This window comes from Desmodus rotundus, chromosome 10 (assembly GCF_022682495.2).
Source record: "Desmodus rotundus isolate HL8 chromosome 10, HLdesRot8A.1, whole genome shotgun sequence".
NCBI classification, from domain to species: Eukaryota; Metazoa; Chordata; class Mammalia; order Chiroptera; family Phyllostomidae; genus Desmodus; species Desmodus rotundus.
Window position 1 is genome coordinate 90,818,543 of NC_071396.1, and position 13,150 is coordinate 90,831,692.

At 39.4% G+C, this 13,150-nt stretch overlaps 1 protein-coding gene across 2 annotated transcripts in view; it reads left to right on the plus strand.

The window, feature by feature from the left end:
- The first annotated feature begins 1,048 nt into the window (after positions 1–1,048).
- PIK3C3 (phosphatidylinositol 3-kinase catalytic subunit type 3) overlaps positions 1,049–13,150 on the plus strand; it is a 119,269-nt gene continuing 107,167 nt past the window's right edge. For both annotated transcript variants that reach the window (XM_045187699.3, XM_024580679.4), the window contains exons 1-3: positions 1,049–1,206; positions 4,992–5,180; positions 8,489–8,632. In XM_045187699.3, coding sequence (XP_045043634.1) covers positions 1,139–1,206; positions 4,992–5,180; positions 8,489–8,632 — 401 coding nt within the window. In that variant the 5' untranslated portion in view covers positions 1,049–1,138. The remainder of the gene's footprint in view (positions 1,207–4,991; positions 5,181–8,488; positions 8,633–13,150) is intronic.

Consider the following 13,150-nt stretch of genomic DNA (forward strand, 5'->3'; position numbering starts at 1 on the left):
ATAGTAGGATAGCTATCGTGTTTTTCCTTAATCTTGCTTCTACAAATATTTTTGAGAACTTACTTTGGACAAAACATTGTACATTAGTCATTTTTCTTTTTTATTTTTGCCCTGAAGGGAACTACATTTCCTTTAACCATTCCCTGAAAGATATTTTTCCCTGATTACTGTAAATTATACATACTCCAGCAATTTCCCTCTTACAATGCATCACTTAAAAACAAACACATAGAAAACGGAGGCTTTAATTCATATCAGCAATAATAATAATAAATAATTATTAAACTCAGCCATGTGTTAGGCACTAAGGGGGACAGAAACATAAGTATATTGGCACACCGTTTTTGCCTTCAAAGAGTTTGACTCTAGTTGGAAGTGAAAATTACAACTTCAAGTAATACTAAATATTATGAAGACAAGCGTTGGAGGAGGGTTTAGAAAACTGAGTTCTAGAGTCACTACTGGAGGTTTCTGGAATTACAGTCTGGAAAGCTACAGTGGGTCTGAACACACGCAGTGCGAACGAGCACCCAAGGACTTGGCTAAATATTGCATAAATACCGATAATGGCAGGAACTGACTTTTTTTTTTGCTTTATCTAGTACTTTCTCCATTCTTTCTAGCAAAAAGAGGAGATCGTTGCTTGAGACTGACAATTTTTTTAAAAAATCTACAATTTTTAGAAAGGCCGCTGAAATTTAAACTTGGCGAATCTCCACTTATTGTGACTTCCTTGTTTCGCCTGTAGGCAGTGAAAATTGTTACAATTGAAACGAATTTTCTTTTGTATTGCTTTCAGTAACAGCTCAAATTCAAAAGTCACCCTGTTTTCTTAACAACAACAAAAAGATCCTATCAAAACAAGGAATACGGAAAGCCTGGGAAGTAACCCGAACGGCTGTGTTTCCGGACTCTTTATTTACTCCTAAGCAAGATGGAGGGCTCCTTTGCGCTTGCGCAGAAGGAAAACTGGGCGGGGAGTTCCGGCGCGTCGGGTTTCACTACAGGCAAGGATTGGCGCCGCCAGGGGTGAGGGGCGGAACCGGAAGCGCCCGTGTTTTGGGACTCAGCTGGTTCAATCCCGGCGTTTTTCGGGCGCTTTACTTCCAGCGTTAGGAGCTCGTTTTGCACTGGTGCAATGGGGGAAGCGGAGAAGTTTCACTATATCTACAGTTGTGATCTGGATATCAACGTGCAGCTTAAGATGTAAGAGAATCTGGAAACAGGGACTGGCATTGCTGAAATTTAGAGACGAGGAGGCAGGGACCTATGGGTTAGAGGAAGGGGATGGTTACTAGTCTGAGGGCCGGCTTGGGAGCGGCGGGGAGGGTGGTGGCTAGGGCTGCGAAGGAAAAAGGGAGCGTAGAGAGGGGTCCTGTGGAGGAAGGATTCAGGACATGATTTCTGGGAGAAGGACAGCTGTTAAGAATAAACCCTTAAGTCCCACGGTGTTTTACTTTGTTCAAAGAATTTTAATGTGCACAGCAACTTGGATTATTCAGCTTTGCAGATGAAGAAATCAAGTCTCCATAAAGTCGTCCCGCACTTAATAGTGGGATGGTCTTTACTTTAGAGCAGGGCTCGAAGGTGGAGCTCAGACTGCAGTTATGGAGAGGTAGGCACAGGCAGATACAGTTGCTGAAAATGAGATGACCACGTGGATGTACAGTAGTACTAGAAGTATTGAAAGTGGTAGAGGGTTGGGATGAAACTTTGGACAGTCTGCCATTGTTTCGCCAGGGAAATTGGGAGTGAGTCGAAGAGGGTGCCAGTTACAAAGAAGATAGACAAGAGCCTTGCAGGAAAATCTTGGGGCATCACTAAAGTAAAGGCCAAGGGCGTGACATCTTGAGATGAGAATAATGGAACTGAGGTGGAGCACAGGTTCCATTATTAGCACGACGGAGTTGGAAATTATGTTCATTTTAAGGCAGTTTTAGGGGAGTATTTTCATATGCAAAGTTACCACAAATTATTAATCATATCATTCATAATAAGTCAATATTCAACAAATGCTTCTCAGGCACAAGGCTGCATACCTGCAATAAATACATTTTCTCAGTTGTCAGGTGCACCTTTTGCATGTTTGTTTCTTTTTATTTTCAGAAGTTGTCTAAGATTCTGAAAATTAACTGTTTTGGGTGGTGGTAAAAATAATATGTCAACAACCATGCTGTCCATTTTTTAAAATACTTTATGTACCCATTTAAGATAATTTCTGCATCATACTCCTCTAGATGCTGGTCCAGGACCTATATGCCATCATCTGGTACAGGGCTCTCCATCAGTCTCATTCCTCCCAGTATTTCTTGGACATATGAGTGTGTTTTTGAAACCTTTGAACGGTAAATGGAAAGAAGAAAAATTGGTCCATTATTAACAGATATGTACTTTGAATATTTTGAGGCAAAGATAAAGCATTAATCAGAAACTTAGTAAAATTTAGTACTATTTTTTAGCTTCTCAGATTGTTGGTTTGGGGGGGGTGGAAATATCAATGTAGAATCATAAAATCAGAGAATAGTAAATTCTTTGATTCTGTTTATTCTCTCCAGGCATTTTCATCTATTTCGATGGTTTTAATAATGACTTGCACTTTGCTGTCTCTTTTCTTAGCACCATAATTGAATATCGAACTGCCCACAAGACACGTGCACTTTGGATGTTCCAGAGCACTTTAAAAGTAACTTGTCCGAAATTGAACACCTCATTAGCCTGCCCCTCTGCACTTCCTGTATTGCCTCACCCTACTTTGGGGATGGTTAGCAACATTCACTGTGTTTGTTGAGACAGAAAACTTTGCATTGTACAGACACTGTCTCTTAACTTCTCTGTTTGATCATTCACAAGTTGTCTTGAATCTACTTGCTAAACATCTTTTCTACCCCATTTCCTTAGCCTGATCCTCCTACCTTTTCCTGTCTAATTTTGACTGAAAACCTAACTAATCTTGCTTTTTGGTCCCACCTCTCCATTAGTTCTTATACTCCTGCCAAAGGTATCATAAATACAAATTTGACTATATTTACTCTCACTTCAGATAATTCGATTAACAGTTTTGAATATTCATTGTATAAGGCACTGTAGTGAATTTGGTGGCTACTTAGCTTCATCATCTCCCTACTTTTCATTCTCTAGCTTCTTCCTGACATGAGCCTTATGCTTTAGCTATACCAAACAACTTAGTTTCCCAGACCTACCATCTGTGCCTTTGTACAGAAAGTATCCAGCCGCGTAGTATGAAAAATGGAGACACTGAAGAAGATACAAGATACAAGAAACATTATGCATAGGACAGTGATGCCTCAGTCCCTTTCAAAGTAGCACCTTGGGGCCACACCCAGTTCTCCCAGTCACCGTCAGTTGCCCCATAGTATTTTCCTGAATCTCATCGATGGTCTGAAACCTCCTCCCTTTCAAAGGTGATTTTAGTTTTGGGAAAAGCCAGAAGTCACAGGGTGCCAAATCTGGGCTGTGAGGGAGCTGAATCACCTGGGTGATTTTATGTTTTGCCAAAAACTCTGCACGAGATGTGATGCACAAGCGGGTGCGTTGTCGTGATGAAGTTGCCAGTAACCGGTTGCCTATAGCTATGGCCTTTTGAATCATCCAAATAGTTTCGATGGAGGAATGTTCAAGCTTAACACAAAATTTGATGCAGGTTCATTGCTGTACTTGCTCAGTCATTTTGAATGTGACAGCCACACAGTACACATGCTCACTCGATGGCATCTACCACTCCCACTGACTAGTACGGTGAAGTCGTCATTGTTCATGTATGTGCATTCCAGTCCACTCTCCTTGGCTGCCAGGTTACATCGATGTTGCGCAGACTGTTTTTGATATATTAACAATGGCTGGACTTTTTCTGGAAAACGTTGTATATGCCGCTGTTTGTTGGAGGGAAAGGGGGTTTGTGGTAGGACTCCCTACCTCTTTGCCTTTCATTTTTCAGATATTGTTAAGGCTCACTTCAGACATCTTTCTGGGACTCAGAGTCCCCAGCCCCAAGTCTTTGATATACAGTATCTTTCTGTGGTGGGAAGAACTTTGGCTTTGGCCTTTTCTGCCTGGGTTTTTATTTTCAGCTCTGTTACTTTGTGATCCCTGATCTCTGAGTCTCTGCTTCATCATTTATAAAATGAGCATATGGTGAAAAATAAATTAAAAAGAATATATAAAATGCTTGCTACAATACCTGATACAATCTTGATTTCCAATTGATGTTTCTACCTCTTTTATAGTTTTCTGTGTTTATCTTTAATGACTTACAACATTGTACTTTTTAATTTAAAGAAATAATCAGATAATACATTTATATAGTAAAAGAAAATGAAACAGTATAAAAAGAATACGAAGTTAAAAGTAAGTCTTCTCCACAGAAGCAAGGACTTAACATTTTCTTGTAATGCTGTGGTGTTTATCTTGTCTCTCATTTCTGGGCATCTATGCCTAGTACAGAAATGGTTTGAAAGCATAGATAAATAAGTGCTCAGCTTGGACTTGATAAAAATGAAATCAAGGCCTGGAAAGCTGGTGATCTCTAGAAGGTAGACCAAGAGTTAATGATAGGGTTTAAAGTTAAGAAGATAGAGGAGTATGTTGATGAAGATAGAAATGATTTTAAGTATGTTAGGGAACCTTTATTAGATGTAAAAGTAACTTTAATGTCATATACAGGAAAATGTTTAGGTCAGGGGTCCCCAACCTCTGGGCTCTAGACTGATACCGGGCCAGGCCTGTTGGGAATCGGGCCACACAGCAGGAGGTGAGCTTGAATGTAATGCGCTTGAATCATCCCGAAACCATCCACCCAACCCCAGTCTGTGGAAGAATTGTGTTCCACGAAACCGGTCCCTGGTGCCGAAAAGGTTGGGGACTGCTGGTTTGACTAATAGAAATTTATTGTAACAGCCATAAACTCTTTAGTATTTGTTATCTATATGCTTAACAAAATGTTTGTCTGAACATTATTGTTCTTATGCTTCCAGAGGAAGTTTGGAAGGCAAGAGAGAACAAAAGAGTTACAAAGCTGTTCTAGAAGACCCGATGTTGAAGTTTTCAGGACTGTACCAAGAGACATGCTCTGACCTTTACGTTACTTGTCAAGTTTTTGCAGAAGGGAAGCCTCTGGCCTTGCCCGTGAGAACATCGTACAAGGCATTTAGTACAAGATGGAAGTGAGTAGTCGTCTTGCATATGGTGGGTTCCAGACTGTTCTCCCGTTTCTTTCTTGAGGTTGTCAACTATGATTTGGTAGTGATTACAGAGGAACTTGTAAAAAATTTCTTTAATATTTATAAGCATTTGGTTGAATAGTTTAAAGCAGTACCCTACACAGATGGGATAAAGTATTAAACATAATTAAGTTGGAAGTGAATTTGTTTGTATTTAGTATATTGACATGTTTTTATAAGAACTTGACTGAGTCACAAAATGACCCAATCAAAAATACAGGTAGCATCTTTAAATTCTCTATTCTCTGTCTTTGAACACATAAACACTGCTTGATAGTCTTAAATGTTGTTCAGTCAGATGTTTGGAGCTCAGATTTGTAAAGAGAGATCTGTTGTCATCTGCTCAAATCATATTTTTATGATATGAAACTTTTTTTTAGTTCATGGTTTATTGAGCATGGTATATTAGCAAACCATTATCAGGATGCGAGGTAAATACAAGGAACACGAAGTTCATGATTTTCTAGAACAATACTGTGGGTCCTTAATTTAACCTCTTGGTACTTCTTTTTGACAGGTAATGCGGTGCAGCTTTAATGCTCCATCCGTACGTGCTATTCAGTACCGTGGTAGGCTGGCTGCAGGGTACAGCAGCTGTCTGCCTCTGGGAAGGAGCTTGTGCTCACAGTGTTCATGGGGGACAAGGTGTGGCCACATGGACTGCCAGGCTCTGCTGTTGAGGGTACAGCCCCGTGTTTACCAAGTGGGGCCCAGCAGGCTGGGAGGGGTTTTTCAGAGAGAGCAGAAGCCTGAGCTCTGGTGATTGACTGCATTGAAACCAGCTACTTAAACGGTATAATTTCTTTAGTAGTCTTTTTGTGAATAGACATTCACACACAGAAGTATATATTTGTACATATATTTGTTACTCTGGAAATTTTCAAACCTGTTAAAGTAGAGAGAATACTATAATGAATTTCCAAGGCCCCGTCACCTAGCTTTGATAATTACTAACTCAAGGTCAGTTTTGTTTTATCTATACCCACTGTTGTTTTGAAGCAAATTCCAAATGTATTATCCTAATTGTGAATATTTTTATGTATCTCTTTTTAAAACATAGCTACAGTATCATCATTATACCTAATACAACAGACCAAAATTTCTTAATTGTACCAGAGATGAGTTTGTGAGAGTTTGAATAATGAATTCATTCAAAATTTATCCAAGTCTATTCTATCATATTTTATCCTATCCTGTCCTATAATAAGAGAGCCCATTGTGAAGGGTATCTGTACTTACTTTAGTTACATTTAAGGTAAAACCCTCATTGTATATGTGGAATTCTGCAAATTTTCAGGTTTTATACATGAAAATTATTCTGTAGGCAAGTGATTAAATTTTTTTTTTAAATTTATGTTCTTGTCCCATAATGGATTTTAAATGGCTTTAGAGAGAGGCATGTGCTAGCAGTCTAATATAGTTTAAAAATTAGAACGTTAGGATTTAGGAGTGTACTAATCAGGCAAGAGAGTTAGTACGATGGTATTTGAAGGTGGAGGTGTATGGCGGGGATCAGACCATCCAGAATCCGGCTATATGATTGTGCAATGTTGTGAAAGCTGTCGGGTGAATTTAGTGTTGCACTTAATGAAGGTTGGGAAGGAGGGGTGGTAGAGAACAAAATGGTGTTTGAAATACACGACTTTTTGATGTCTGGCCAGATCTTTCCAGAATTTCTAAATTATCTAGAGCAGTTTTCAAACTATTTTGTAGCTGCAGATTCATTTTCTTCTAAAGAACTCCCCTGAAGCAGCCGTGCGTGTAAAACAGGTTAACCAACAGTTGCTTTGATTAAAGGTGCAGGAGGCCTTGTTGGAACGCAGAAGATTTAAGGCAGATCATTGCATGGTCATACGTATTGTCTCTGTCAGAGGCCAGAAAATAGAAGGGAGAGTTTTCACAGTTCACTTTGGATGTGGCTGCTGGCTGACTTTTTAACTTCAGCAGTGGTCGACTCTGTGGTTCGTTCATGGGCAGAAGATGACACTGCTTAGTATTTACCTTTGTAGCCTGGCCCACCAAATGGATACTAATTAAATAAGTGCGTTTGGTTCCTCAAGCTTGTCTGTTGGGGAGAATGGCATTTTTGGGCATGTGATGTATTTTCCCGAGACCTATGTGGAAGAAAAGGATTCATGACTTTGATTCTCCTTTAAATCGACGTCCATCTCTAATTTTCCTGTAGGTCTTCGAATTTATATGGTGGATTAAGTGATTTGTCCTTTAAGCTTTTGCAAGTTCTGTTCAATTTCTCACCAATACAGTTGTATTTGACCTAGACTGGTATATGCCCCTTTGCAAATTGTTCTGAGTAAACAGAATACTTTTGAGAAAAGAGAGAAACAGTTCTGTGTATCTGCTGGGTTATTACCTTGTGTATTGTTTGCATACTTTTCTTTTTCTTTTTTTTTTTGCATAGTTTTCTTTTGGGATTTTAAAAGCCAGCTGTTGTTTAAGGGAGTTGAAATTATCAAATGCATGCAGTGTGAAGTTTGAATACAGAAGGAAATTTGCGAGATAAACAGAGAGTAAAGAAAGAGTTGTGCTGTCATTGCTGTACATTAAGAACTAACGTTCCTTAGAGAAAACATACATACAAACATGCATTAAAAGCATAAAAACACCAATCTCTAGGCATTATCAGTATTAATGAAATAACTTGAGGAAGAGAACAGTCTCAGGTGAAAAAAAATGTTAACATCTTTCCAGAGCCGTCCCATAAGTTCATGTAACAAAGGGAGTAGATCATCTACTTCAGTCTTTTTAAGGTTTTGGTGGTTTTCTGCTTTGTTGAGGTACATTATACCTCAACAAATGTTATCCTCAGCAATGTTTTGAATGTAATATGAGTAATTCTGATTTTTTTTCTTTTCATACTATAAAACCTGTGTTCTGGGGAATGCTTATAGGAAATCACAGTTTGGTTCAAACAAGGTTGATTATAAACAGGTTCAAGTGTTTTCCCAGATTATTATTGGCCGTTATCATATCTCATGTATCTTAGCAATAATTGTTTGTTTTGATTAAAGGATTTACCAGTGTTAATTTTTATGAACTTTATTTTTTCAAAAATTTTTCCCCATGTGTTGTGTATTTAAAATTGAAGTTGCCTAGAGTAAAATTGAGGCAACTATTGTAATATTTTTTGTAGTACTAACTTAATCTTTTGGGACGTTTTTGCTAGCCAAACCTTCTCATATGGTTTGCTAATTTAAAATAAAATTATGCTTATGTTGACTTTATTTCCATAGTTGGAATGAGTGGCTAAAACTGCCTGTGAAATACCCTGACCTGCCCAGGAATGCCCAAGTGGCCCTGACTATATGGGATGTTTATGGACCAGGAAAGGCAGTGCCTGTCGGTGGAACAACAGTTTCACTCTTTGGAAAATACGGGTAAGCATTCTGTTCTCGTAATCTATAGAGATGTTGTAGTTTTCTGGTCCTTTTCTTTCTGGGAAGCTTAAATAGTTTATGCCCAGTCAGGTTCTTCTTCTTGCTGGCACAGTAAAGAATTACATATTAGCAAGTCTATGAGCATGCAAACAAAGTTTATTAGTGATACCTGCTCATGGAAGAGAGTGGGCCTTGCTGAGGTGGGGGTGAAAGGCGTAAGCTTCGGTGGCAAAAAGCAAGGTCAGCAAGAGCAAGGGTGAAAAGCATCAGGTCATTTGTCCTGAGGACGTATATAGCTGGAGGGTGAAGAAGTTATATATTGATTGGTGGGTAAAGGTGGTGCCAGTTTCCCCTGGGGGGACGTGACTTCCCAAACGTAGGTATGTGTTGGGGTCTGTTACCCCAAATTCTTACCTTGCTCCGGGCTCCATTTGTTCATCTTGTTGTAAAACAGATATGGGACAGGAGGCAGCTAAAATTGGGGCAGTACTCACAGTTATTTGTGGGCTCTTTCTGTAAGCATTAGGGACTCCCACGTAAAAGAGATAGTGACCAGAGGTTGGCAGTTAGCCAAAGCTGTTTACTGGGCTTCTTTAGGCTCCAAGGACCTCCTCCTCTTCCCCCTTCTAGACCTTGGGATGAAAGCACAGTTTCAAAGGCTTTCTCTCACACAGTGGAAACCATACATAGAATTTCAAGGACTCCCCTCCTCCTGTGCTCGCATGTTGTTTCTTGTGCTGTTGGAACACCTGGCAATATTATTGGGTCAAGCCTGGGACTGCTGAGTGAGTGGGTGAGACATGTCTCCCTCCTCCTCCCTGCCTTGATTTACTATCCATCCTACCTAACGGTACATCGTTCTGTCATTCTTGAGACTGAATTTGACACATTCCCTATGAGATATGCACATAGATTACTTAATAAACACAATCTATATTACTTTACTTTTAGTGATTGGTAATGTGATTCCTATTAGAAAATAGTCATTGGAAATTAGAGTCTTGCTTCCAGGAAAAGCGGCCATATGGTATACACTGTAACGGCGTTGTTTTTCCTGCTTTGTTACAATAGTGATAAAAAGAGCAATGTGCAGGGTTAAAAAGCACTGATTTGTTAATAATGGTAATGATTATAATGGAAAAGTTGTTAGTACAGTTTCTAAAAATTTACAGATAATAGAAGTTTATTGTGGGGAAAAAAACAAAACCGTATTTCCATCATTTGTCTTCTGGAGTAGAGGAATCACTCTTTATCTTTAGAGAATTATTGATATTCTGTTATTCTTTCCCTGCATATTAAGTGGAATTTTTCTTTAAAGAACTTGATAAAGGTTGTTTATCAAGTATTGAATTACCTCAGTATATACTACCTGTAGGAAAGACAGAAGTACGTTTTATTTTTTATTTTTTTAACTTTCATTTGTTTTAAGAATGTGGTAGTGCCCTGGTAACCTGATGGTTTGGGGGTTTTGTCTTTAAGTTTTGTCACGGATTTTTAGTCTTAAACATGTTTCAGATATTTCCACTGCTGTCTTTATTCTCTGTAATGCTCAACAGGAGCCCCTTCAAGTGGACCCCCTGTCCTTTTGACAGCAGCCCAGTAGTCATCAGTAGCTCCTGTGCTTTCTGGTAGGCAAGCTGTTTACTCCAGGCTCATTGGCAATTTTCTGCCCCACACCTGGTGTCTCTAAAAGATGTCCTAGTTTCTTTCATGGCCAAACAGTAGAAACCTTAATCTAAATATTATCAAACTTACTAATTCTTGTCCATTTTGTCCAGTGTGCCAGAGACAGGGAAAGGGAGTGTGAGAGAGGGGAGAAACATCAATGTGGGGGTTGCTTCTCGCTGGCCCCTGGGAATCGAACCGACGACCCTTTGGTTTGCAGGCCAGCACTGAATCCACTGAGTCACACCAGCCAAGGCTCTAAATGTTTTAATCTTAGATAGGGATAATCTTCTTCATTGGTCCTCCTTTTAGAATTTCTCTGGATGTTCTGTTTTGTCAGACAAATTTTAATATTATTTCTTCAATTTAAAAAGAGCTCATTGTTATTTTGTTGAAAAATTATATTGAATTGTATAGGTTAATTAAAGAGATAATCAACATCCTTAATAATACTGAACTTTTCTATCCAGGAATAGGGTGTGTCAGAAAGGCTTAAAGTCATGGGTAAAATCTAGCTGTAATTCCATTTACAATAGCTTGATTGCTTAGTAATATGTGGGTATTTTAGTTTAATGTAGCTATTCAAGAGATACTTATTGTTGAAATCTATACAGGGATAATAATTCAGACATAGTCTGAGACTTTGATAAAATAGCATGTTTCAATAGAACAGAAATGTTACTAAATAAGTATTATTCCTTTTCCAGAGTGTTTGTTCCTTTTTACTTTTCTAGGGTGGGGTTTGCTTGCCTCAGAGAAAAAGTACACAGCAGTTTATTTCTCGTACTATAGTCTCAGTGGTTAAATGTTCTTGAGAAGCTGTCAGGTAGACCTCGTGGGTTTTCCTCCTGGCCTCGTCACGAGTGGTTTACCTTCTGGAGTATTAGCTGGAGGGTCCCTCATAAAAATGCCTCTTTAGCGCTCACGTGCGTTCTAGATGACCTTCGCCTACGCGTGTAGTTTCTGGGGCACTCTGATGAGAGCACGGGTGTGAGACAGTTGAAATTCCCACAGAAGTGTGCTGAAATGACCTGACTAAATAAAGCACATAAACTCTCAGATTGACGTTTGTGATACTGTTTCACTCAGATTGTGACAAGTTCTTCTTTTTTTTTTTTTTATTGTTATTCAATTACAGATGTATGCCTTTTTTCCCCATCCCTCCACCCCACCCCAGGTGAACCCACCTCCCTCCCCCACCTCCACCCTCCCCCTTGGTTTTGTCCATGTGTCCTCTATAGTAGTTCCTGTAATCCCCTCTTCCCACTGTCCCCGCCCCCCCCCCCCTCCCCCCCGCACTGGCTATTCTTAGATTGTTCTTAACTTCAATGTCTCTGGTTATATTTTGTTTGGTTTTTTCTTCTATTGATTATGTTCCAGTTAAAGGTGAGATCATATGGTATTTGTCCCTCACCGCCTGGCTTATTTCACTTATCATAATGCTCTCCAGTTTCATCCATGCTGTTGCAAAGGGTATAAGCTCCTTCTTTCTCTCTGCTGCGTAGAATTCCATTGTGTAAATATACGATAGTTTTTGGATCCACTCGTTTGCTGATGGGCACTTCGGTTGCTTCCAGTACTTAGCTATTGTAAATTGTGCTGCTATGAACATTGGGGTGCACAGATTCTTTTGGATTGGTGTTTCAGTGTTCTTAGGGTATAATCCCAGCAGTGGAATTGCTGGGTCAAAGGGCAGTTCCATTTTTAGTTTTCTGAGGAAATTCCATATTGTTTTCCACAGTGGCCTCACCAGTCTGCATTCCCACCAATAGTGGACTAGGGTTCCCTTTTCTCCGCATCCTCTCCAACATTTGTTTGTGGATTTGTTTATGTTGGCCACTCTGACTGGTGTGAGATGATACCTCATTGTGGTTTTAATTTGCATCTCTCTGATGGCTAGTGATGCTGAGCATCTTTTCATATGTCTCTGGGCCCTCTGTATGTCTTCCTTGGAGAAGTGTCTGTTCAAGTCCTGTGCCCATTTTTTAATTGGGTTGTTTGTCTTCCTGGAGTAGAGTCGTGTGAGTTCTTTATATATTTTGGAGATCAGGCCCTTGTCTGAGGTATCATTGGCAAATATGTTTTCCCATACTGTTGGTTCTCTTTGTAATTTGGTGCTGTTTTCTTTAGCCATGCAGAAGCTCTTTATTTTCATGAGGTCCCATTTGTTTATTCTTTCCTTTATGTCCCTTGCTTTAGGGGATGTGTCTGTGAGGATGTTGCTGTGTGGAATGTCTGAGATTTTCCTGCCAATGTTTTCCTCAAGGACTTTTATGGTGTTACGACTTATATTTAAGTCTTTTATCCATCTTGAGTTTATTTTCGTGTATGGTGTAAGTTGGTGATCGAGTTTCATTTTTTTGCACGTAGCTGTCCAGATCTCCCAGCACCATCTGTTGAAGAGGCTGTTTTTGCTCCATTTTATGCTCCTGCCTCCTTTGTCAAATATTAATTGACCATATAGACTTGAGTTTAATTCTGGGCTCTCTGTTCTGTTCCATTGGTCTATGTGCCTGTTTTTATGCCAGTACTAGGCTGTTTTGATTACAGTGGCTTTGTAATACAGTTTGATATCAGGTATTGTGATCCCTCCTGCTTTGTTCTTCTTTCTCAAAATTGCTGCAGCTATTCGGGGTCGTTTATGGTTCCATATGAATTTCTGAAATGTTTGTTCTATATCTGTGAAATATGTCATGGGTACTCTAATAGGGATTGCATTGAATCTATAAATTGCTTTGGGTAGTATGGCCATTTTGATGATGTTAATTCTTCCAATCCATGAACATGGTACATGCTACCATTTGTTTGTGTCTTCCTTAATTTCTTTCTTCAGTGTTGTGTAGTGTTCTGAGT